The sequence below is a fragment of the Leptonychotes weddellii genome, chromosome 13, assembly GCF_054177405.1.
Source record: "Leptonychotes weddellii isolate Sample4059 chromosome 13, ASM5417740v2, whole genome shotgun sequence".
Taxonomy (NCBI): domain Eukaryota; kingdom Metazoa; phylum Chordata; class Mammalia; order Carnivora; family Phocidae; genus Leptonychotes; species Leptonychotes weddellii.
Window position 1 is genome coordinate 80,900,784 of NC_138381.1, and position 26,397 is coordinate 80,927,180.

At 50.2% G+C, this 26,397-nt stretch overlaps 1 protein-coding gene across 13 annotated transcripts in view; it reads left to right on the forward strand.

The window, feature by feature from the left end:
* The first annotated feature begins 793 nt into the window (after nt 1-793).
* EP400 (E1A binding protein p400) overlaps nt 794-26,397 on the forward strand; it is a 96,573-nt gene continuing 70,969 nt past the window's right edge. For 8 of the 13 annotated variants that reach the window (XM_081802441.1, XM_081802447.1, XM_081802453.1 and 5 more), the window contains exons 1-4: nt 794-917; nt 10,554-10,718; nt 13,607-14,970; nt 16,538-16,648. In XM_081802441.1, coding sequence (XP_081658567.1) covers nt 13,642-14,970; nt 16,538-16,648 — 1,440 coding nt within the window. In that variant the 5' untranslated portion in view covers nt 794-917; nt 10,554-10,718; nt 13,607-13,641. The remainder of the gene's footprint in view (nt 918-10,553; nt 10,719-13,606; nt 14,971-16,537; nt 16,649-26,397) is intronic. The other 5 variants (XM_081802448.1, XM_081802454.1, XM_081802449.1 and 2 more) reach the window with 2 other exon arrangements.

A 26,397-nucleotide genomic window follows, 5' to 3' on the forward strand; every position in this document is an offset into this window, starting at 1 on the left:
CCGGCCAGGTGTCCCTACGCTTCATTTTTTTTTAGATGAATTTTGTATTGAGACATAATTCACATACCATAAACGCATCCTTTCAAAGTGCACAGTTCAATGGTTTTTGGTACATTCACGAAGTTGTGCAACCATCGGCGCTACCTAATTCCGCAGCATCTTCACCAGCCCCCAAGGGCAATCCCACATGCAGCCAGTCAATCCCCACCCTCCCCCCAGTCCCCGGGCCGTGGCTAACCTACTGTCCCCTCTAGGGCTCTGCCTATTCTGCACATTTTACATCAGTGGGACCCCACAGCGCGCGGCCTGCTGCGTCTGCTCGCGCCCGCCGAGCGCCGAGTCTTCAAGGTCCATCTGTGCTGTAGCAGGTGTCCACACCCAGCGCCCTGGATCCGCCCATCAGCCGGCGGGTGGACAGCGGGGCCCCTTCCCCGCGAGCCGCGGGTTCGGACTGTGCCGGACCGTGTGCGGCAGGCGGTGGCCGCGTCGTGGGTTCGCGCCCCCGCGGGCTGCACGGACGGCCGGGACAGGAGATCTCCGTGCGGACCCTAAGTCCCTCATCTATTCTCCTGCCGGCCCGTGGCCCGGGGTCTGATCTGCAAACGCCTCCTCCCATCCGGGGCCCGTCTTTTCTCGGCGGCGTTCACCGCGCCAGCCCTCTCCAGTCTGATGCTGTCCGCGGGCCCCGGGAGCTCGCAGCCCCGCCGCCGGCCCGTCGGCCCGCCCCTCGCCCGGCCGCTCTAGCCCTCCGCCCGTCTCGACGCCTCCCGCCGCGAGACGTCACTTCCGGCTCGCCGTAGCGGGCGCGCCGCCGCTTCCTCCGCTCGCGGCCCCGGATGCGCCGAGCGGAGCGGCGCCGCCTCGCCTCCGGCCCCCAGCTCTCGGCCGGACGCGGCGGGAGTGCGGTCCAGGCTCCGGTAGGTGAGGGCGCGGCGTGGCCGGGAACGGCGGGGGTCAGGGTCCGGAGTCGTCTGGTGCGCGCCCCGGCCTTTCTGGAGCCCTTACCCCCCACCCCCGGGGCCCGCCGGGGTGGGGGGGCGCTGCCGGGAGTGGGGGTTGGAGGTACCGGGGGTGGAGGTGGCACTGGTGTGGCGCGGAGACGCGGCACGCGAAGACGGGAGCGCCGGGGCGGGGAGGGGGGGGGAGTGGCGCCGGGAGTCAGGGGTCGGCCGGGGATGGGTGGGGGGCGTTGGGGCTGTGGAGGGGGCGCTGGCGCGGCGCGGAGCCGGGGCCCGCGGTGACAGGGCGCCGGGGCTGTGAGGAGCGCTGATGCGGAGACGCTACCCGTCGGGACGGGGCGCCGGGGTTGGATGGGGGACGCCCGCGGTGGGTGGGGGTTCTGGAGCGGAGACGCGGCCCGCGGTGATGGGGCGCCGGCGGTGGGTGGGGGGCTCTGGCGCGGAGACGCGGCCCGCGGTGACGGGGCGCCGGGGTTGGGTGGGGGCGCCCACGGTGGGTGGGGGGCTCTGGCGCGGAGACGCGGCCCGCGGTGATGGGGCGCCGGGGTTGGATGGGGGCGCCGACGGTGGGTGGGGGGCTCTGGCGCGGAGACGCGGCCTGCCCTGATGGGGCGCCGGGGTTGGGTGGGGGGCGCCGGCGCGGAGACGTGATCCGCGGTGATGCGGCGCGGAGGTTGGGTGGGGGGCCCGCGGTGATGGGGCGCCGGGGGTGGGTCGGGGCTCTGGCGCAGTGCAGAGACCCACCGCGGTGCGGCGGCCCACCGTGACCCGGGCGCCAGGCGGGGGCAGCTCTCCAACTCCCAGTGCAGGCCTCGCTCTTCATTTTGGTTTGGTTCTTGGGTCTGTGTGGCCAACCCCTTCAGCAGGATAGGCGTCCCCACTGCATTGGTCCTCTGGCGCGAGGCGTGCCGCCTTCGCAGGTGTGCAGAGGGAAGGTGACTTGTCCAAGCCATTCAGTGGGGGACAGCTGGGTGAATTCAAACCCAGCTCATTTTGACGCTACTGCGCTCTGTACAACACTGTGGTCAGAATGTGCGGGGCTCCACAGTCTCTCTGCGTAGCCTGCTTGGCGCTCCTCAGAGGGCTCAGCCTTCTTACCTTCAGGCCTTTGCGCTGGCTGTCCCCTCTGCCCTCAGCACTTTGCCACGGAAATCCGCAGCCCTCAGGTGTCACGTTATTAGTAGAGAAGGATAGTGCAGCCCAGTGCCGGTGGAGCTTTTCCCTGCGATTGTACATGTTGGAGTCTTTGTGTACTTTGTGATGGATTGTTGAAGTGATGTATACAATAAAATGGTTTTGGTAACTTTTTTTAGTGGAACCAATAAAACAAATATGCTTTCTGAATGGTTTCAAAAAATGTAAAAATATATGTATATATATTTTAAGATTTTTTATTTATTTGACAGAGAGAGACACAGCGAGAGAGGGAACACAAACAGGGGAGTGGGAGAGGGAGAAGCAGGCTTCCCGCTGAGCAGGGAGCCCAGTGGGGAGCTCGATCCCAGAACCCTGGGATCACGACCTGAGCCGAAGGCAGACGCTTAACGACTGAGCCACCCAGGCGCCCCTGTAAAAATATATTTTGAAACTAAGTCATCCTACCACCCAAAGATGAGCACAATTAATGTTTTCATGGCCCCTTGTTTTATCCATGTAATTTTTTTTATTATTGAGATTGTACAGTGTAATTTTTTGTGCTTTTATTTTTTTAATTAATTAATTTATTTATTTAAAAGATTTTATTTACTTATTTGACAGAGAGAGACACAATGAGAGAGGAAACACAAGCAGGGGGAGTGGGAGAGGGAGAAGCAGGCTTCCCGCGGAGCAGGGAGCCCGATGCGGGGCTCGATCCCAGGACCCTGGGATCATGACCTGAGCCGAAGGCAGATGCTTAACAACTGAGCCACCCAGGCGCCCAATTTTATGTGCTTTTAAAAACAGCTTGATCACGTGCTGTTAGGCCCTGTAAGTAATTGCTGCTAGTGCTGTAGTATCCACAAAACATTATTTACTCTTTTGTATTGGATCCACCGTATCTTGTCTACTCTAGGCCGTGGCTTTAGCATTCTTGTTTTATCTTCAGTTTATTTTCTCTCCAAAGTATGCTTATCGACATTAAATCCTCCAGCTACTCTTTCTAGGTCTTAGCTTCCTTTTATACCACAGTTAGAAAAAAAATCATGTACTCCTTGTCAGCCTTTTCTCTTCTCATTTCTTTGGACCAACTTCAGTTAAGCTTGTGGTCCTCCCGCCCCCCCTCTTCTCTGACACCGCAGCCTCTGACCTGGTCGCCCGTGGTTTCCTTGAAACACTGTCTCCTCATGGCACAGAGATGCCACTCTGTTGGTTCTCCTTTTACCTTGCTGGTTGCTTCTCATCTCCTTCACCTGTAAATATTCTAATGCCTTGGGGCAGTCCTCAGACCTCCTCTCTGGTCTGTACACCCAGGTGATCTCATCTTGTGTCAGGACTGTACGGCATATGTCAGCATGTCCTGAATGTGTATCTCCTGGCTGGATCTTCCTGTTCCACTTGTGTGAGGCCTGCAGCTTAAACACTGTTGCATTTCACTTGCCGGCAGCTCCACATTCGTAGTTGCTCAGGTCAGAACTCTCCTGTGATCTCTGCTTTTCTTCCACATGCTAAATCTGATCTGTCCACACTTTCAAAATCGAATTCAAACCTGACTGCTGCTCACTGTCTTCTTGACTACAGCTGTCCTTCAACTGCCGCCCCCCCATCTGTTACCTGGGTTATTCCAGTGCCCTCCTCCCTGCTCCACGTGCTCACGTGAGCTGTTCTGCACCTGAATCTCAACACAGCAGCTGAGTGATGTTTTTAAAACAGAAATCAGATTGTGCACTTCTTTGCTCAAAGCTCTCCATGGTTCTCATCTCAGAAAAAAAGCCAACGTCCTTCAGGCGGTTTATGAAGCCCCTCGTGAACAGGTCCTTACTGCCCCTGTTGCCTCCTGTCACTACCCCGCACTCCTTGTCCCCTGGCTCAGTCACACCTGGCTGGGGGCCCAGGCACACATTGGCTCTGTGTGCAGTGTTGGGGCCTTACATGCCATGGTCTGACTCTCTCTTTTCAGAAGCCCCTCTGCAGAGAGGCTGCTGTAGAACTCAGCACCTTGCCCACGTAGCTCACTGTCTCCGTCCCTTACCTTGCGAGAGCTCTGCCGTTGCCCCTCTTGTCTGCCATGTACTGCTGTGTGTGTCTGGCTGCCCCCTTCTGGGGGCGGGGACTCCGCCGTGTTCACTGTCGTATCCCCAGTGCTTCAAAATAATGCTCGGTGGAGTAAGCCTTCAATAAGTATTTATTGAGTAAATATAATAACAAACAAATTCTTTTCTAAAGCAGATGGATTTGGTAGGAACCTAGGCGTACAGGGGTAATGAATGATTCTAGGGGATGCTGAGGAATAGAATTCACATGCTTAGAAGAGGGAAGCTGGCTCTTCCAAGACGGACAGACGCATGCAGGGGGCGAGGCTGATGTGGGTAGAGATGAAAGGGAGTCAGCTTGGAGGTGGGAGGGCGTGAGGCCATTCAAGGAAGGAGTCAGTCACCTGACCTTGCATTCAACATGAGGTTGGGCATGGCATCTCTTCAGGTGGACCGTCTGTGTAGCCTGCCCTGAGTGCTGGCAGTGAATTCTGTCTGTCCCCCGCCCCGCCCCCGTATGTCTCATTGCTCCTCGTGCATAGGAGGGAAGCTCTCCTTTTCTGTCAGGGGGTTTGTGGCTGCCCAGCTTGGCCTCTGGGGTCCACCCCTGGAACCGGGTCTTCCAGTTCCTGAGGTTCTGCAGTCCCCGTGTGGAGGTGGTTTCTGCTTGGCTAGTCTGCTCCTTTCCTTGGAGCCTAGGGCAAGCCGCTGGTTGTGGCTGCAGCCTGTGGCAACTCGAGCCTCTTTTCACAGGTGGACGAGCAGGGTCTTGCTCAGGGAGCCCGGCTCTGCTCCTTAGCCACTTGGAGAGGAACCGTGTGCCCGTTGCCTGCAGGAATCCAGCCTGGCCCTCAATGTTTTCTTCTGGGCAGAGCCTCTGTCCTTTGGGCCTCTATTCTCAGCCCCGCCCCCTTGTGGTTCCTGCTTTATTTCTAGTCAGTGGAAATTTTTATCTTGTTTTGGTGCATTATTGTAGAAATAAATTTAAAAAATCATTTATGTACTGAGTGAAGGGAAGGCCTTTGTATGACCTCACGTTCCTATTTTACCTAGCTTTTTTTTTTTTTTTAAATATACTTTACACATCGTACTATTCCCTTTTCTTGGTGTAGAATTCTGAGAATTTTGATAGATGTGTAATTTCCAGGACAGTCAGGATTCAGAACAGTTTCTGGGGCACCTGAGTGGCTCATTCAGTTGAGCGTCTGACTGTTGATTTCGGATCAGGTCATGCTGAGCCCTGTGTTGGGCTCCACGCTCCGTGTGGAGTCTGCTTGAGATTCTGTCTCTCCCTCTGCCCCTCTTCCCGTTGGTGTGCATGTGTGCACTTTCTCTCTCTCTAAAGTAAATCTTAAAAAAAAAACCTAAAAAACAGCTTCTTCACCCCAAAGAATTCCCTAGCACTGGCCACTCTCCTGAGCTCCTCCCCCTCGGCAGCCACTGACCTGTCACTGTGTTTTCTGTCCTTTCTGGGATGTCAGTTAAAGGAACTCCGTGTGGAGCCTCTTGAGTCTGGCTTCTTTCATTGAGCATAATGCTTTTGAGGTTCATCCAGGTTGTTGTGAGACCAAAAGCTTGTTTCCTTCTGCTGCCGGGTGGGCTGGACGCATGGATGTGCCACACTTGATCCAGTTCCCTGCTGTTGCTGGTCTGCTGATGTGAGCGGTACCCAAGCGATTCACGTTGTGTGCTGTTCAGATGATACACAAGGATGCGCGGGATGACAGAGTTCCTCTTCGCTCTTTCTCCCCATTCCTGACTTTCTCCCTGGGACTAGCTGATTTGGTTTGCACTTTTCCAGGTCTCTTTCTACACAGTAGAAGCTGCGCTCTCCATGATGGTGCTATTTCTCACGAGGGGCTGGAAATTGGTTCTTGGGAGGAGGGTGAAAAAAATCTTAGATATGACAGTGGTTTGTGGCCTCACAAAGGGCCACAGTGCATCCAGAGATCTATGCTATGGCTGTGGTATTAAAATTTCACAGGGTGTCGGGAGGGATAAGGAGAGAAAGGTCGAAACAGGCCCCTCAGGAGCTGTGGGTAAAAAGTTGAGAAACAGCAGCGAGCGGTACGGTGAGTTGGGGGCTTGCAGCTTTATGGCTTGTGTCTGAGGAAGGACTTCTTCAGTTTCTCTTGACTCCCTCCCAAGCTGAGATCGATCCTGCCTATCTGGGGAGTGCGGGGCTCTCTCTGTCCCGTCGGGTTAAGGACCTGCCCCCACCGCCATGACTGTAAGCTCCTGGTATCGTAGCCTGTTAAGTCAGGAGGGACATGGGGACCTCAGTCCCCGTTTCCCCACCTTGGCACTGTGATGTGGCGCAGTGAAGCCCACAGGGTTTTAAAGCTCCGTGTGGCCCGGTTTATGTCACTTGGGATTTACATATTTTAGGGATGAGTGTGGAGCCTTCCTAATCTGCTATGAGGGGAGGAGAGTGCACGTTTTTTAGTATTTGGGACTTTTGTTATAGCCTTGGCTTTGTTTTTATTTTTTATTTATTTTATTTATTTATTTCTTTTAAAGATTTTGTTTATCTATTTGACAGAGAGAGACACAGCGAGAGAGGGAACACAAGCAGGGGGGAGTGGGAGAGGGAGAAACAGGCTTCCCGTGGAGCAGGGAGCCCGATGTGGGGGCTCGATCCCCTCGTGACCTGAGCCGAAGGCAGACGCTTAACGACTAAGCCACCCAGGCGCCCCCAGCTTTGACTTTGTTGAGCGATATCTGGTATTGCTATCCTATGTGGAAAGTCTTTTTCCTGTAATGTTTTACTATGAAAAATTTCAACAATACACAAGGGTTGAGAGGATTTTACAGTAAACTACCTATGTACCCATGACCTAGTTTCTGTTTTTCAGTATTTTGCTGTATCTGCTTTATCACCCATCCATTTATCCATCTTGTAAGGTTTTGGGAAGCATTTCAAGGTAAGTGAAAGCAGTGTTTAAGCTTCACGCTCTCTTTTTTTCTTTTCTTTTCCCTCAGGCAGAGGTACTTCTTCCATTTTTTGGTGTTTATCACATTGCTTAGGGGGGTGCAAGACCCCTCCTAGAAAGGGCCGGAGCGCAGGCTTACCAGGGAGGAGAGGGCAGAGAGCATTCTCTGCAGAAAGACGTTTGGGAGGGTGGCAGTGTTTTCCAGGAGAAGAGGGAGGTTTCATGTGGCTCGACATGGGTGTTTGTGGGGAAGGTCCTTGTGTAGCTGCCACTGCTGGGGACAGACTTCAGTCTCCATCCCAGCCCTGGCTCTCCCCGAGCTGCTTCCTCACAGAACCGAAACGTGGTAGTGGCTGGACCCCACAGGCCTCAGACTCGACTTGGCCAACACCGAATGCGTTCCAGCCGCGTGTGGGATGCCTCAGCAGCATCCCTCACCCTGGTCTGTCTTACCCACCTGTGGCCCTTTCCTAGGCCTGCCAGGCTTACCTGTTTGCTGGTTTTCAGGAGTGTGAGTTGGGTGTGCATCAGCATCTCTGTTTGTAGAGAGTCTGAGTTGAAAGGAGAAGCTTTGCTTTAGTCTTACTCCCTTGACTTGTTTTTAGCCTCAACATTAACTTCAGGTTGAAATTCAAATAACATTAAGTGATGGCATGACTGTTTTTTCAAAGATGGATAAGGTTAAAACAGTTGGGAGCCACTGTCCTGAGATCTCCTAGTCTTCTTTCCCTCTGTCCTGCGCTGAGGCGAGGCTGCCTACTTGCTTGTCATCGTGTCTTGGCCCCACTGCCCCCGGGGTCCTCCGTTCTGCTAGGATGTCATTGCTTGTAGGCTGTTTCGGGAAGCAGAAGTAGGAGATGTGTTTTAAGGGAAAAATCCATAAGTTCATACTCCTAGTTCTCATCCAGCAGCATGACGTTGTTCCCTTGTCCCTTCCTTCCCTGTTCCATTGGTGACTATGTTGTCCTTCCTGGAGTTCGATTGTTTGCTTCTTTGTACATCGGGTTTTAGGGAGTTTTTTGTCCTTATCGATTTAGTTGTGTTTTTGACTATGTGACTCTTTAACACGATTTTAAAAATCAAAGTGTTAACAAGCTGGTGTGCTCAGGAGTGTCACTTTCTTCATTGCCCTGTCACTCTACTCACACCACCCCGAGTAGGTCATCAGCCTCATTCGTTTCTGACTTCTTCATGAGTTCCGTTTTTGCAAAGGGAGGCAGACATTTATGGGATGTCAGTGCTTATAGGCTGTTGTAGTGAGCATAACTAGGAAATACGTTTTTTGAGAGAAAAATATATGCAGATTTTTTTTTTTGTAGGAAAGAATGCAGGCAGGATGTATCTATTTGTACATCTGTCTGTCTTTTCCCCTTGTGTAAGGGTAGGGTCCCACGTACAGTCTTTTGCACTTTGTTTATTTTACTTAATTTTAGAATTCTGGAAATCACTCTGTACGAGTTTGCAGAGGGCTTTCTCATTCGTCTGTACAGCTGCGTGGTGCTCCATTGAATGGATGCACCAGGTGGAGTCCCTAGTCTCTGAAATGTGGACGTGTCGTTCATGTCCAGTGTTTTGTGTTTACAAAGAATGCTGTAGTGACTGAACCTCATGTCTCTGCACTGGGGGCGGCTATTCAGGGTGCATTTGTGGTGGGACTACTGGATCCAGCATGTGTAGGAGCGCGTGCAGTTTTGTGAGGTCCTGCCAGACCCTCGTGCGGCGTCGGACAGCTCCCATAGCAGGGCTGAGCCGCACGCTTCCCCGTGGCCTCACCAGCAGTATGGTGTCTGGCTTCTGAATTCTTCCATCTGGGAGATAAGAAATGGCATTTCAGCTTAGTTTTAATTGCAATTCTTTTATTACAAGAGACGATTTACAAGTTAATGTCCTTGAAAAATTCAGCTTCAATTCTTCTCGGAATTCTACTTTGTTTTACTGATTTCTGTAATAGGAAATGTCATTTCGTAAGTAAGGGCTGGGAGTGAGTGATTGAGTCAGACATTTAGCTCGTTACTTGTGAGCATCCTTGTAGAGATACTGAGTGTTTTGATGGATCACGAGGGCCAAGTCTAGGCCCTGGTTTTTGCATTTGGAGTCATGGACTGGTCCTTACTTTTATTTATTTTTTTTAAAGATTTTATTTATTTATTTGACAGAGAGAGAGCCCAAACCGGGGGAGTGGCAGGCAGGGGAGAAGCAGGCTCCTCGCTGAGCAGGGAGCCCGATGTGGGGCTCCATCCCAGGACTCTGAGATCGTTACCTGAGCCGAAGGCAGACGCTTCACCGACTGAGCCGCCCAGGCGCCCGGTCCTTATTTTTAGCAGGCTGGACTGTCTCTGACAGCTCTGTGTTCACCAGTGGGGGTGTTTGCTCACAGCCTGCTCTTTGGCTCGTGCTCTGTGTGCTGGACTTGGGTGGTGTCATGGACATGCAGAAACACTTCCCCACGGTAACAGCAGTGCTCCCTGTGTGACGAGCCGTGCCCGGGTCCTAGCTTTGGCCTGGGGGGTGCACCGTGACCATGGTGACAGTATTGCAGAACTACCTGAAGTAGGGGCCCCTGGCTGGATCTGGGAAAATGTTGGGGCAGAGAGGGAGGTGGGCTTGGGAAAGGAGCCAGGCTCATGGCTGCTTGTTGAAGGGGAAGAAGAGGGTTCCTGATCACTAGCTGCTTGGACTCTGGCTGCTCGCAGACGGGAAGCTGGGAATGGAGGGTGGGCAGCGGGAGCGATTCCAGGCTTCAGCAGGGGGCCCGGGAGCAGCTGCTGGAAGTAGCCAGTCTCTCGAGCCCTCTCCTGGGTTCTGGCCTGGGGACCCCTGCCCTACACTGCCAGCAGGGTGCACGTGGTGTTCCTTAGAGTGGCATTTTCCTGGTGTCTAGATGGGCGTCTTTATGATGTCATTGTCGTCCTGACAGTGCAGCAGGCGCAGGCGGTGGCCTGCGGCCTGCATCCCACCAGCGACACCGGTGAGCGCGGCATGCGGTGACCCGAGGGCTCGCGCCCCGCTCCCTGCCGGGCCGTGGGCCTGCTCTAACCTCGTGCGGCCGACGGGGGCCTCGGCCTGCGCAGTGCCCGTGCGGGGCTGTGAGCTGAACGGTTGGCTCCGGCTTGTTCAGACCGCGAACGTAGAAACAGCTACTACCGAGAAAAAGTTGTTTCGCTGTTGGTGGTAGCTTTGCTCGCCATCGGGGTGACTGTGGCACATTTTTGGGGAAGGCTGCTTCAGATAAGCAGTTTCTTTATATTGTCGTCGATTGGGCGTGTTTCTCTAACTTGACTATAAGCTCAAGGAAGTCGGGAAGTTGAGGTATAATTTACATGTAGCTAAGATCACGCTTTAGTGTGTGGCTCTGTGACGTTGGGCAAAGACGTGCGTGACCATCCCCACAAATCAAGTGGAGAAACGGGTCCACACCCCTAGACGCCCTCCCCGACCTTCAGCCCTCGGGGTCTGTCTAATCTCTGTCTCTGTGGTTTTGCCTGTTGCAGAAGATCCTGTCATGCCCGTGACCTGCGCTGCGTGACCCCTGGGTCTGGCTCTGCGCCTGGCGTCTCGCGACTCGTGGTGTGGGTCTGTCAGTACTTCGGCCCTCGTAGCACCGAGGCCGCCCCGCGGGAGGCTGCACTGGTGTTGGGTCCCTTCGCCGGGTGCAGGTCAGTATTCATAGCTTCATGTGTCTCGTGGATAGCTCTTTCATCCCATCTTTAACAGAGTACAGCTTATATCACATAACTGGTATCCTGCTTTTTTCACCTAATATGTCTGTGCGTTTTTCATTTTTATTAGAGTCTCTGTCTAGAACTTGGACACTGGGTATTTCTGGTTACTTTTACTTTTACTGTATTCTGCAGTGCACATTCTTATGCACAATTTAGAAAAATAGGCAGGTGAATTTCCTCAGGAGAGACTTCCAGAGAGACTAGGACTAGGTCAAAGGTCATGGGGCAAGATGGGGTCGCTTCTGCTTTCCCAGCCCTGCCACCCACCCCGTCAGGCATGTTCTGGGCTCGAGCCCTTTGAGATCTCTGCTCCGTGTCCCCGTCTGCCTCCCACACCCCCGTAGCGGGGTTGGCAGGGCGTCAGCTGTGTGACGTAGCATCTGGGCCAAGTGGATCTGGGAGATGCTTATTTCAGTCTGTATTGCTTTTATTAGTGCTGAGGTTGGACGTTTTCCTTCAAGCTGGTTAAGTAGATGTTTTTTTTTTGTAGACTGTCTCTCGTCCTTATTCCACTTTTCTGTGGGATTGCAGGGATTTCCAGTTTGTATGAGTGAGTGCTTTCTCTAGTATTAGTGGTAGCTCCCCGTCATAGCTACCCCAGATATTCAGGATTTTGATGACTTACTTTTGAGTTTTAAACATTTTTAAATTTTGCATGTCTTCAAATCCATCTGTCTTTTCAGATACAACTTTACTGTTTTAAGTTTAGGAACTTGAATTCCCTTCAGAGCTTTAGTAAGTATTCATTTTTGTATTCTCTTTGTATTTCTGTTTTCACATTTCTATAATTGGTGTAAAACTTGGGATGTTACCTTATAAGATGCTTCGTTTGTTTTGGTGAGTGACTTGTGGTGAGGATTTAAACAGGATTTTCAGTCTGTGTCTTTGCTCGTGTGATGCTCGTACATTCCCCCGGTTCTGTGAATTGTTGTACGTGGGAGAGCTGGTTTCTGGCCTTTGTTCTCTCTCCTTGCGCACCTTTGATGTTCTGGGAACATATTCTAAGGAAATAATCCTCAATACGCCCTCGTGCGTGTGTTTGTCACGTGTGCTTGTTTACAAGGATCAGGAGCAGAAGCTCGTTCTGAAGGCAGTGGGCGTGCTGAGGCCCCCGGCCCTGAGCCACTGTGCTGCTCGGGGGCGAGGGTGGGAGGGCGCTGGTGGGCTGCCCACGACGGCCGTTCCTCCCCTGACTTCCTGCTAGACGTGTGTGCTGCAGCTTGCCACAATCCTGGGACTCTGTCTTCAGAGATAGCCTTCAGATCAGACAGCGCCTTTTCTGCTGCGTAGATAGGCACTGATTTGTGTACTCCTAGTACTCCTCCGTTCTGTAGCTTCTGATGCCACGTATCCATCTGTCTCAGGACTGGTTCCATGTGTATATGTATTTTCGCACTGTAACTTTTGTAACTTCTGGTTTCTGATGTTTTTATCCCTGTCTTCTGTGAGATAGCTTGTGATGCCCTGAGGATGACAGGGCCAGCTGTCTTGCTTGTTTTGGGGGCAGGGTGGCAGGAACACCAGGACATGGGGAGTGAGGTGTGTCAGTTGACTTGAGACTTTCCAGTGGAGGAAGGATATTTCTGTCCCTGTGACCCTGCCTCAGTGGGGAGTAGACAGCTCCCGGGGCCTGCAGGGGACCTGTCCCTCGCAGACACCGAGACTAGTTGGGTCTGACTTGGGGAACGTTCCGGGGCCCCACCTCAGAACTGGCCTCCCCCTGCTCAGCCCCATCCTGAGAGCTGACCCCCAGCATGTCTTCCACTCCCCCAGCACCTCCCTAGGCCTCTGCACAAAGCACTGTTTGGGCTGGGAGCCTCTTTGAAGCTATGGTACCAGCTCCAGAGAGTTTGCAGACCTCTCAGGGAGACTCTCCCAGAGCGTGGGCCCGAGTCCTGGCCATTCTCCCTCTCTGTCTGAGGTTCGAGACGCCTTCCTGTTTTCTCCTGGCTCTTACTGCAGGTCTAAGGCGAGGCTTTGGCGCCCAGGCCCGGGCTCTCTCCCTCAGGAGCTTAGGGTCTGACACGTAATGGTTGCTCTGTGTGTTTGCAGTTGGTGTAGCCCAGAGGTTGGTGGGGTGTTCTGTTCTGGTGATGGCTGATGGCAGCATACAGCCTGTCCTGCATTTGGCAGCAGTCACTGACTGCCTCCTGGTGCCTGGCGGCGAGTAGGGAGCTGTCCCTCCCCTAGGACAGACAGGCAAACAGCCCCTCTGCATGTGGGAATGGAGCGGGGTCACTAGGCTAGGAGAAGGCTTCTGGGAAGAAATGTACTGGTCACAAGTGCCAGTGTTCAGTTCAGATCCTGCTTGGCCTTGAGCTAGCGATGCTGGTTACCTTTCACGGTAGCTGGCTGGGATGACGCACCTACGGGTCCCAGCAGTGACCCAGAAGGACCTGTTGCTCATGTGTGTTGAGGGGCATCGTGTCCAGTGCCATCTCTTTCATGGCTCGATAAGAATTCATGACTCGGGCGCCTGGGTGGCTCAGTCGTTAAGCGTCTGCCTTCGGCTCAGGTCATGATCCCACGGTCCTGGGGTCGAGCCCCGCATCGGGCTTCCTGCTCGGCGGGAGGCCTGCTTCTCCCTCTCCCACTCCCCTGCTTGTGTTCCCTCTCTCGCTGTCTCTCTCTCTGTCAAATAAATGAATAAAATCTTAAAAAAAAAAAAAAAAAAAAGAATTCATGACTCATTTGCGTCAGATGCCGGTCGGAACGTACCTTCAGCCTCTCTCTCCAGTGCTGCTAAATGGTACTCGTAGTAAGTGCTGATCAGATGCTTACAATTGTCTTCAAGTAACTTGATTTTAACTTTGATTTTTCAGGAGAACATTAAGTTGGATTAAAAAGGGGGGCGATAATGCACCATGGCAGCGGCCCTCAGAGTGTCCAGCACCAGCTGCAGAGGTCCAGGGCCTTCGCCAGCAGCGAAGGAGAAGAGCAGGCCCACCCAAATCCACCCCAGTCCCCTGCCACGCCCTTCGCGCCGTCGGCCAGCCCATCCGCACCTCAGTCTCCTGGTTACCAAGTTCAGCAGCTGATGAATAGGAGTCCCGTGACCGGGCAGAACGTGAACATCGCCCTTCAGAGCGTTGGACCAGTGGTGGGAGGAAACCCACAGATCACGCTCGCCCCTCTGCCGCTCCCCAGCCCCACTTCTCCAGGTTTCCAGTTCAGTGCCCAGCAGAGGCGCTTTGAGCATGGATCTCCGTCATACATCCAGGTCACCTCGCCTCTATCCCAACAGGTGCAGACTCAGAGTCCCACCCAGCCCAGTCCCGGGCCGGGGCCGGGCCTGCAGAGCGTGCGGGCGGGCACCCCTGGCCCTGGCCTGGGCCTTTGCAGCAGCAGTCCCACTGGGGGCTTCGTGGACGCCAGCGTGTTAGTGAGGCAGATGAGCTTGAGCCCGTCTAGTGGCGGGCACTTTGTGTTTCAAGACAGCTCGGGCCTTGCTCAGATGGCTCCGGGCACCCAGGTGCAGTTGCAGCATGCAGGGGCTCCCATCGCGGTCCGAGAACGGAGACTGTCACAGCCCCACGCACAGTCTGGGGGCACTGTCCACCACCTGGGACCCCAGAGCCCCGCGGCTGCGGGTGCGGCCAGCCTGCAGCCCCTGGCCAGTCCCGGCCACATCACCACGGCAAGCTTGCCACCCCAGATCAGCAGCATCATCCAGGGGCAGCTGATCCAGCAGCAGCAGGTGCTGCAGGGGCCGCCGCTGACCAGACCCCTGCTCCCTGGGGTCGGGGTCGGGGTCGGGGGGGCTTCGGCCTTTGGGATGACCTCCCCACCGCCCCCTACCAGCCCCTCCAGGACTGCGGTGCCCCCGGGCCTCTCCAGTCTTCCTCTCACATCTGCGGGGAGTGCGGGGGTGAGGAAGGCCCCCAAGAAGTTGGAGGAGATCCCCCCGGCCTCTCAGGAGCTGGCCCAGATGAGGAAGCAGTGCCTGGACTACCACTACAGAGAGATGGAGGCGCTGAAGGAGGCCTTCAAGGAGTACTTGATTGAGTTGTTCTTCTTGCAACACCTTCAAGGGAACATGATGGATTTCTTGGCTTTCAAGAAGAAGCATTATGCCCCGTTGCAAGCTTATCTTAGGCAGAATGATTTGGACCTGGAGGAGGAGGAGGAGGAGGAGGAGGAGGAGGAGGAGGAGGAGGAAGAAAAGTCTGAGGTTATCAATGACGAGGTGAGAAACAGCAGTTTAATAATTAGAGGACCATGCTTTACAGATTTGAGTCTAGGCAACCGTAAATAAAACATAACCTAACCTATGAGCCTGGGGTGTTTCTAGGACGTGGTTTCATAAGGATTTGATCCAGGAGTAAGATTGAAGATGTATTTTGGTCTTTTCCTGCACAGAGGGGAGGAGCTGCTCTGGATGTTGGGAGGAAGGTGCAGGACAGCCCTGTGAGCAGTGCTGGTCCAGGACTGAGCACTTTGATCCAGAGCAAGGCCATCCAGTTTCCAGAGGCTGGCCTGGCGTGACCCAGCCTTGCCCGTAGTCAGATGGGGCTGTGGGTCTCGTCCAGCTCTGAGGTTGGAGGTGTGGACACCTTATGGCTGCTTGTGTAGACTTCCCATTTTACTTACACTGGTCCACCACTAAAAACACCACACATGTGGTTTTTAAACAGGGATTGGAGTCACTAGCTTTTTATAGTGTATCAGTCATGACTCCACATCACTAGGCATGTCTGTGTGGTGTCTTCATGATGGAAATACAGTTGTTATGGCGAAAACTGGGAGGATTTTTCCATTTTTAGATGTACTCTCCAATTTGAGGTATTTTGAACTCACGTGTGCAAATACCTACTGAGTGATATTTAACATAGAATCTTTTTTAAAGGATAGTGAAATTTTGGGGTGCCTGGAATGGGTGCTTCATACATCCCGCATTTGAGATTTTTCAATACTGTAGTGATTCCTAAGATCCTTCTACTTGTGTTTCCTGAAAAAGGAGCCACTCAGCCAGGGCAGTAGTGAGGGACACCGTAACGCACTGTATTTTGTGCCTTTGTGTCGTGTAGTCTGCAGTATGTTGGTGGAGCTTACTTTGTTGTACGGTACAGCTAAAGCAATCTGACTCTTCGTCAGCTCTTCTCCTGCAAAGAAATCAGCCTTTGCTGAGCAAAAGCTGGTCTCTTTGCTCTGCTGTCCTCATTGAGATTTATGGACATATCTGTGTGGCTTTGCCATTTTGTGTTTTCTTTAACACCCTTTCCAGAAAGGATCATTTTTATTTTCCAAAAAGTTTATGTGATTATTTTGAGGATTACACCTCTGTTGCCATGAAATAGTGAAATTCAGTTCTCTCTCTGTTTGTACACAGTTTTGTCTGTAGGCTCAGTGCCCTCATCTGTGCTAATGAGGAGACCTGACTCCCCTTTTTTGCACCTTCCTGCTGAGATAGACCCACACACGGCAGGCAGTGGGGTGGCTGCCGTGCAGATGGCCTGTGAGGGCGTGAGGGCTTTGCTGCTCAGAGACTGCCTGCCGTTCCCTTGTTTATAGTTGGAAGTTGCAGAATCTAAGCTCACGTTGGAGGTCCTGCAGGATGCGCACTGGAGTTAGGTCGTTAAGTTGTAAATCCACCATAAGTCAGTTCGGTGTCCTTTTACAGGATTTCATGCAAAAAAAAGCTTTCCATTTTTAAACACCAGACGTCACTGAGCTATCAGCATTAAAATTCTGACAAAATTTCGAGCAGTCTTAAAAATTATGTTGCCTTTTTTTCTCAAAATATTTCCTCTCAGGTAAAGGTTGTGACAGGAAAGGATGGGCAGACTGGTACTCCTGTTGCTATAGCAACCCAGCTTCCGCCAAATGTTTCTGCTGCTTTTTCATCCCAGCAGCAACCGCTTCAGGTACTTTTCGATGGTTCTCAAATGTAGCCTCATCCCAAACTTTCCTTCATCCAGATATTTTAACCTTCAATTTTACTATTTGCTCTCCAGCATTTTTTTCCAGAGCCCATTCCTTATTTTTAAAAAATTAAAAAGTCTTCCTGCATATAAGATGATAAAATTAAGTTGCATGAGTAAATGACAACACGGATTTTAATGCATTCTTATTTTTTGTGTTGAGTGTGACGCAGTAGTAGCCTTCGCATGCCTGTCACCTAATACTTACAGTCCTGTTGAATGTGTACTCAGGATTCCTTGTGTGCTGTGTTTTAAATGTTGGTTCTTTCCTGTGTCTTCTATCTGTATTTTTAAGAACAGTGCAAAACAGAAAAAGAAAAAAAAAAAAAAGATTTAAGCAGGTGGTAACTTGATATTTTCCGCAGCTGGAAGAAACGCTAAAGTCAGGACCTTAGGCTCCAGCCGGGTGTCCACTGAGTGCAGACTGAGTAGCGTTAATTGTTTGGAAACGAAATCATTCAGTGTTGCATCAGTGATGCCAAGAACCTGAAAGCACAGGTCAGATTCTCCCAAGAGGGAATGGATGGTTCTTGCTTTGGAGAGTAGTTTCATCTCATGGTGATACATTTATTTTTTTAAACTTTTTTATTTTTAATTTTGCTGTAATTTCAAACATATGTGAAAGTTGCAAAAAGAGTTTTCCAAAGAACTCCCTTTGTGCCCTTTACCCAGGTTCACCAGATGTGCACTTTTTGCCCCCCTGTATTGTGTTCACTCTGCTGTATGTGTATACACACGTCTCCCCCAAGCTGGGCGACAGGCCGTTGCAGATACCGTGTCACGCACTTTTATCCCTGATGCTCCGCGTGCCTTAGGTGAGAGTATTCTCTTACCTGACGCGATACAAGTCACGTCAGGACCACGACTAAGCCAGAGCTCATACGGAGTTTTTGTGTCTTGACCTGATGGTGTCCTTTATAGAGTTGACCCTTAATGGAGCGCAGGGGCACTGTCCCCACACACGCCACGTACAACTTTTGACTCCCCAAAACTTAACTCCTGTTAGCCTGCTGTTGACTGGAAGCCTTACCGATAACCTAGTCGATTAGCACATATGTTGTCTGTTAATATGTTTTATATACTGTATTCTTCCAGTGAAGTAAGCTGGAGAGAAGGAAATCATAAGGAAGAAGAGAAAATACATTTACTGTTCCGTATGGAAAAAAATCTGCGTGTAAGTGGACCTGCGCGGTTCAAACTGGGATTGCCTGCTGTACGTAGTTGTCACGCCGCCTCAGTCTTCTTTAATCTGGGCTGGCTCCTCAGTCTTTCATGACCTTCACGGTTTTGAGTTGAGGCTAGTTATTTGATAGAAAGTCCTTTGATACTGGGTTGTCTGATGTTTCCTTGTGTCTGACTTGGGCCGTGTATCTTTGAGCGAATAGCACAGAAGTGACGCTGAGCACGGCTCGTGCTGCCATATTAGGAGGCCAGGAGGTCCGTGTCCTGTGACTGGTGATGCTCACTCTGCCCACTTGGTGAGGCTGGTGTCCATCAGGCTTTTGCCGTGGAAGGTTCTTAGTTTTTCTTTGGTAAATGATAAATGATTTGGGGAAGATACTTTGAGACTCTGTAAATACCCTGTATCTCATTAAACTTTCAGCCACTAATTCCACCATCTGGCCAGAATCCGTTTTCAAAATGGATTTTCTAGCTCCGTTGTCCCTAATGCATTGATTGGTTGGCATCTTGCTGTTACCAGTGCGCTTTCCTTTTCCTCCACTTACATAGTCATATGTGGATTTTTATTTCAATCATTGGGTTATGTCACTAGTAGTATTTATTTAGACTTAATTCAGTAAAACTCCCTCTTTTCGTCTGTAGTTCTGTTGCGTTTTGCCAGCCCGACAGTTGTGTGGCCACCACTGTGGTCCAGAAACAGCTCTGTCCGCCTCCCGGAGCCTTTGCTCTCTGCCTCGTGAGTGTGCCTTTCCCAGAATGTGAGAAGTGTAGATGGAGTCGCACCACATGTGGCGTCTGTCGCGGAGTGGCCACGCCGTGCCAGGTGCCGAGCGGTGTCGGCGGCCTGGGTGTGCCTGGTCGGTCTCCGCTCACCCGTTGAAGGTCAGGTGTTGTTTACTTAGGAGTAAAGCTGTGTCAGTGTTCCGGAGAGGTTGTGTGTGTGAACCGAGGCCTTTGTTTCATTTGGGGACCCACCTCGGCAGCAGATTGCTGGCTGGTGTAGTAGGTGTAGGTTCGAGTTGACAAGAAACCGCCAAACCCGCCCTGGCTGTGCCCTGCTGTGCTCTGCTGCCCCCAGTGGAGGGGAGGCCCCGGTGCGTCCTCCCTGCTCATCTCCAGTCTGCGACCGGTTGCAGTGGTTGCTGTTTGCGTATCCTCTTTGGGAAAGTCTGAATCCTGTGTGTCACTGTTAGATTTGAGAGCCCTTTGTATGATGTGAATGCAAGTTCCTTGTCACATACAGATTTGCAGATGTTTTTTTCCCATTCTAAAGCTTGTCTTTCTCTCTTTTTATGTTTTGATGCAGTCTATTTTATCATTTTTTTGGTTTTATAGATTGTGCTTTTGACATCCTGTCTAAGAACTCTTGGCTCAGCCCGAGGTCACAGAAACCTGTATTTTCTCCTGGAACTTGTATGGTTCTGTGTTTCACATGTCCGTCCACGATCCCCTTTGAGTCAGGTTCTGTATTACATGGCAGACATACGTGGCGGTTTGCTTTTCCGCATGTTGATTTCCAGTTGTTCCAGTACCATTTCTTAAAAAGACCGTTCTGTTTCCATATATTGATCTTGCATCTTTGCTGAAAATGAGCTGATTCCTGTCTCTGTGGGTCTCTTTCTAGACTCTCCGGAATTCCCTTCATCTGTTTGTCTTGCTAATGCCACACGGTCTGGGCCACTGTAGCTTTGTAGTAAGTCTTGAAATCAGTGTGAGTTCAACCTTTTTCTTTTCTTTTTTCTTTTTAATTGTTTTGATCATTCTAGTTCCTTTCCATTTTCATAGAGATTTTAGAATCTGCTCTGTCGATATCTGCGGAATTTTGATTTGGATTGCATTGAATCTGTTGACCACTTTTGGGGAGGAGTGATATCTTGACAATATTGAATCTTCCAGTCCGGGAATATGGCATATCTCTCCCTTTATTTTGGTTGTCTTTGATTTGTTTCATCAGGTTTTGTAGTTTTCAGTATGCCAATTCTGTACATATTTTGTTAGATTTATACTCAGGTATTTTCCAGTTTTTCTGTGGTATTGTAAATGGTAGTTAAATAAAAAAAATTGAGATGTTCATTGCAGGTATGTAAGAATACAGGTGATTATTTGAACCTATATTCTGCAACCTTGGTAAACTCGTTTGTTAGTTTTTGGAGCTTTTTTGTAGATTTTATGGGATTTTCTACATAGAGAATCATGTCTGCCAAGAAAAGCAAGATTTTTTTTTTTCCCCTATCTATATACCTTTGATTATTTTTGTCTTTTTGCCTTACTGCCCTGCCAAGGACTTCCAAATACGCTAAGTGGAACGGTCAGAATACTTATTCTTACCTTCTTCCTAATGTTTGGGGGAAGCATTTAGTGTTTTGCTGTCAGTCAGGTATGATAGTAGCTGCCCTTTACCAGATGAAGGAGATTTCTTTATTTCTAGTATTTATCATGAATGGATATTGAATTTTGTCCATTGGTATTTCTGCATCTGTTCGCATGATCATGTGATTTTTCTTCTTGGGTCTGTGAAGAAGGTGAGTTTTATCACATCGAGGTATAATTTATTGGTGGGGAAGGCACAGATCCTAAGTGTTACAGCTTGTGGACTTTGTCAAGTGCCAGTGTAGCCCACTCCCATCAGGTCTCCTTGTGCCCCCTCCATCATCTGCTGCCCAGTGCCCCCCCTTCTGTTACCATGTGTTTTGACCCAGTGGAGACCTTCAGTCTGGTCCTCATGCACTGTTGACATATCCTGGTCACTCTCTGAGCCCTTCCTTACTTGCTGGCACAAAATATTTAAGGTTCGTCTTGTGTTTTCCTTGATCTAGCCCAGAATCAGTCGTTTCTGCAAGGGGCCTGGTCCCCTTTGGTGGGGAAGAATAATTTGAGCCTGATATTTAGTTGCTTCTTGTGATGAGTTTGACACAATTGAAGATAAGATCCTTTACATTTGAGATTGTGAGAACATGTATTGGCGGGGCATCTTTCCTGTTAATGCTTCATGGAATGTGATGTGTTATTGTGTTTCTAGACCACGTCGGTAAGTATCTGCCTAAGGACAGTGGGACAGTGGAAGACAAGGGGTACCTGTCAGCTTATGAAACAGATGTGTGGCCTCCATGGTGACACAGATTAAACCACTGTGACTTGCCATCACACTCACCAGATCACCAGAAATTAAACTGGACAGAATCTGCGGATTTAGGTCAGTGGGATTCTCATCTACTTTCGATGGGAGGGTAGCGCGGAGATGTTTGGAAACGTCCTGCCTGACCTGGAAGAGGTGAGCATGGCAGGCCCTTTGTCCCGACAGCATGCTGGAAGAAGTTCTTGAGTGTCTCTGCCGGAAACCAGCCATAGTAGTCTTCCTGGCAGCACTGCTTGTAATAGTGTCCAGCTGGAAAGAGCCGGATGTCCGCCGGCAGGGAGAACAGATCAGTGGATCGTGCACATTCGTACAGAGGAATGTCGACGAGAGCCATCAGTAGGGAAGGAGCTGGCCACAGCGCCAGCGCGTGGCTGTGTGCGGGGCTCGGCCAGACTTGGGGGAGCAGAGGGGCGTGCGGGGAGTTGTCTAGGAAGCAAAGCCAGAGGAGATACGGTGTGGAGATGAGTCTGCAGGTGACAGCATCCCCAGATGTTCACACACAGCTCAGGAAGTGGGTGCCTTCGTGGCGCCCAGGGTCTGAGGCACGGGCAGCAGTCTGTTTCCTGAGCCTGTGATGAGTACACAGGCAGCTGCTTTATTTTTATTTTGTTAAATTATTTATTAGAGAGAGTACAAGTGGGAGGGGCAGAAAGAGCGGGAGAAGCAGGCTCCCCGCCGATCAGGGAGCCCGACGCGGGGCTCGATCCCAGGACCCTGGGACCATGACCTGAGCCGAAGGCAGACGCTTAACGACTGAGCCACCCAGGTGCCCCTGTTATCACTCTTTTAAACTTTGTGTATTTTTCTACTTTTCTTCTCCACAGTTTATTATGAAGAATTTCAAACAGAAAAGTTGAACAGTGTTCAGTGACAGCTTTGTTCCACTATTTAAATTCTAATAATTTTACTGTGCATTTAAAATCACATCCATATGTTTTATAATTTCTTTTGTATGTATGATATATTTCATAATCAGATATTTAAGAGGCTAATAGAGGAAGACCAAGGGGTCTCCAGTTTGAATTACAGATCTTGGAGGCAAACACTAGTGGGTTTCTCAGGAAATAGGAGAGTTGAAAACATGTCCTGGGACGCCTGGGTGGCTCAGTTGGTTAAGCGTCTGCGATCGGCTCGGGTCATGGTCCCAGGGTCCTGGGATCGAGTCCCGCATCGGGCTCCCTGCTCAGCGGGAAGCCTGCTTCTCCCTCTGCCTGCCATTCCCCCTGCTTGTGCTCTCTTTCTCTTTCCGACAAATAAATAAATAAAATCTTTAAAAAAATATTTTTTTTAAAAAGAAAGAAAACATGTCCCTTGTTTTCCTTGGAAAAAACATCTCAGTGTGAGTTTTATTTACAACCCGTTGTAGAATTTTTAAATTGACCAATCTGTATTGACTAATGAAATGCTAGAAGTAAGGTCAGAACTTTCTGTATTTCTGTCTGCTTCCAGAAGATTTTGAGGGAGTACTATTGAGTGCAGGTGTCCTAGGTAAAGTAACGTGTATGCAGATACACATGTATGTATGTGTGTTCATTTATAAGAAAATCCATCGTAAGTAGCGCCTTGCAGTGATTTTTCTGTTAGAGAAAATGAGTAGTTACCCATGATTCCATCCTTCTAATGCAGAAGTTTTTGTTGGCTTGGTTTGTTTTGTTTTTAAGTAATCTGCACACCCAGTGTGGGGCCTGAACTTACAACCCTGAGATCAAGAGTCACGGGCTCCACCGACTGAGCCAGCCGGGTGCCCCAAATATCTTTTATATTACATCTGTACCAGTTGACCGAGTGTATTTATACTTTTTGAAAATGTTATTTCATTTAACAAATAGTCCTTAGGTATTACTCACTTTTAATAATTCTCATTCTAGCAGCTCCTAATATGCCATCATTTTGAGGAACTGCAATTCAGTAAATTACTTTTCTAATTTTAAGTTATATCTTTTTTATTTAGAAAAAACTCACAGGAGCGGCATTAGTGAATCAGGAAAGTCTCAGTATCTTTACGGTACTTACTATATATTGTCACTTTGTTTTTAGGTAAAAGCGCTGCTAGAAATACGCAGATGGTCCCGGTGTTATTTTGGCCTGGTCAGCACCGTTGTGCCTTCTGAACAAGAGTTTAAGACATATTCTCAGGATGAATTTCATTATTTGTAACTAGTTAAAGGACTTTTAATAGTAATCTAATCGGTTGCTAATTAAGCTCTACAAATGAATATAGAGTTCTCAGTTCATGTGTGTATTACTTCATTTCTTTTTTTTTATTTTTTTTATTTTTATTTTTTTTAAGATTTTATTTATTTATTTGAGACAGAATGAGAGAGAGCATGAGAGGGAGGAGGGTCAGAGGGAGAAGCAGACTCCCCGCCGAGCAGGGAGCCCGATGCGGGACTCGATCCCGGGACTCCAGGATCATGACCTGAGCCGAGGGCAGTCGCTTAACCAACTGAGCCACCCAGGCGCCCTCTTTTTTTTTTTTTTTTTAAAGATTTTATTTATTTATTTGACAGAATGAGAGAGAGAGAACATGAGAGGGGGGAGGGGCAGAGGGAGAAGCAGACTTCCCGCTGAGCAGGGAGCCCGATGCAGGACTCGATCCCAGGACTCCGGGATCATGACCTGAGCCCAAGGCAGTCGCTTAACCAATTGAGCCACCCAGGCGCCCTATTACTTCATTTCTAAAAGCCTTTGAGGTTGTATTCTGCTAGAGTGCAGTTGTATACAAAATAATACCATTTTATTTGTTATTTAGATTTTAAACAACCATCCTCATTGGAGATTACTTTTCAGTGCTTATGATGTTAGAGAAAATGGATAATTGTAGCTCTTTGACTTTACCCTACTAATGCTATCTTTTTTTTTTTTTTTTAAGATTTTATTTATTTGGGAGAAAGAGAGAGAGAGACAGAAGGAGCAGTGGGGAAGGGCAGAGGGAGGGAGAAGCAGGCTTCCCGCTGAGCAGAGAGCCCGAATGCGGGACTCGATCCCAGGACTCTGGGATCATGACCTGAGCCGAAGGCAGATGCTTAATGACTGAGCCACCCAGGCGCCCTCAAGTTTATACTTTAAAGACTGCAGTATGTTTCCCAGTAGAATACTCAGGAAGACAGTGTAAGAGAAAGAGTCATTCTGAAGGCAAGAGTCTGGGGGCGGGGGGTGTTGGTGTGGGGGGTGGACCACAGCGAGGAAGGCGGGAGAAGAGAGTCCGGCCCTCCCTGCCTGTGTCTGTGATGAGCACAAGTTGTTTATTTCAGTGACATCCAGTGTTTCAACCTTTTCCTGTGGACGCCTAGTCCCCCGGCACCGTTTTTGGGAAGACTTTCCATTCCCTTTGGGAGCTGTGCAGCCTGGAGGGGATGACTGGGCGGTGTGAGTGTGCGTCCCCTGGGCTCGGCCTGGCTCTTGTCATCTTCCCACCCGTACACGGCGCGACACCGCCCCAATGGCCCGGCTCCGTCCAGGGATGCCGAGTCTGCCCCTTCTCCTCCTCTCTCGACACTGTGCTTTCAGTTCACGGACTTTGTATTCCAGATAGTTTATTTTTCAGTTCTGGCATCTCCATTTGGTTCTCTTTCTTAATAGTTTCTTCTTTCTCTTGTTCTTCTTGCAGTATGTTTTCTTTATGTCCTTGGGCATACTTCTTAAAGCCACTGTCAGATCCTTGCCGCTAAGTCCAGCATTTGCGTTGTGTGGGGTTCGTGTGTATGTACTGTACTCTGAGTATGGCTCATGTTTTCCTGTGTCTTTGTGTTTGGGAGAGATTTTGGATGTCATGAATGAGAGGCTGTAGGGACTCCGGTTTCTGTTAGTCTTCTGAAGAGTATTGATCATTTCTGCTTTCGTAGTTAACGTTACTGAATTTTAGTTCCCCTGAGGTGGAGCACCTGAAATCTTGGTATGCTTCTGTGGGCCTGTGCTTGGAGTCTGTGTGCCCGCTTTAGGGGGCAGCCAGAGATTCGGGAGAGAACTTGGGGCCTCCCTGTGCCCAGCCGTCTCCTGGGGTGATTCCCCCTTCCTTCGGGGTGGTTTCGTGCTCTCTCTCCTAGTGGTCTTCAAGCCAGTGAGGCTCTGTGTGTCTGGTTCTGGGCCAGTCCACACAGCACAGGCTGGGGCCTGCCGTCACGCCAAATGCCGTGAAGCTGTAAACCTCTCCTCTTTCCATTCCTTTCTTTCAGGCGTCCAGTCCCATTCTCCAGAGCTCATGTCTGTCTGGAGTATGTGCAGTCTAATAGGAATCACTTGGCCATTATTGGACACAGAACCCTTTATCAGTTTCTTTTATTTAAAAAAAAAAAAACAACAAACCTTTTGATTATAAAAGTATGTGTTCATTGTAGGATATTTGGAAGATCTAGAGAAGTGTACATACGCAAATTATAAATTATCTATAATCCTATCCCCAGAGATAACCACTATTCACATACCGTGTGTTTTCAAATCATTCTTTTCTTTCCTCCCTCCTTTCCCCTCCCTCTCTTCTTTCCTGCCCTCATCTTCACTAAACATAGATAGGGGTGCTTGCTTTCCCCCTCAGTCAGTCACTGCACCTGTCCCCACGGGGGGCCCTGACCTGCGGTGTGGCTGGGGTGCTGGCGGAGAGGCACCCCCCCGGGGGGCGCTTACCTGGTGTCGGCGTGTGTAACTTCAGCACTTAGAGTGCCTGGCTAAGTAGAGCGGACAGAGTGGGACCCTGAAAACAGTTAGCAACTAGTGCTTGGTAAACGTCATCCTTAGCACCTAGCAGCCCTGCAAGGACGGTACAGAGATGTGAAGGCGTGGGGCGCCCCGACTCGGCCACTTCCTGTGTATGCCAGAAACTTTCTGTGTCAGCAGAGTGCACGTCACCTGGATGCGTGTGACCCAGCATCACCCAGCTAGGTGGGGTGCTCGCTTGTCACAGGTGACAAGTTCATCAGATCGCTGTCTGCTAAGTAGGGCTTTCGTGTCATTTTCCAGGAGGAAGAAATTGTCCACCTTTCTTTTTCTTACTCAGCTTTTGTGTCTTGGGGGGCAAGTGATGACAGGCAGCGTGACTGACAGGGAGGCTCAGCTGTCGGATTGAGGACTGGTGTTTCCCGACACTGGCCAGTCCTGTGCCGTCTCTGTTCATTTCTGAGGGAATGTAGATCTGCACTGATAGGGACTCCATTTAAAACCAGAGTAAGATCTTTCACGAGTCCTTTTTTCTTCCTCCAGAGGTAAGTTAGAACTTCAAGTTCTTTATTATGTATACACATACATTACACGCATTGGGCAGATCACATTTCTCCAGTTAGAGAGTAGGGAGGCCAGTGTGTGGAATAATTACGATAGTTTAGTTCATACCCATTCTTGTAAGGCACCTACACGATCAGAGTCTCATGTTTTCATTTTC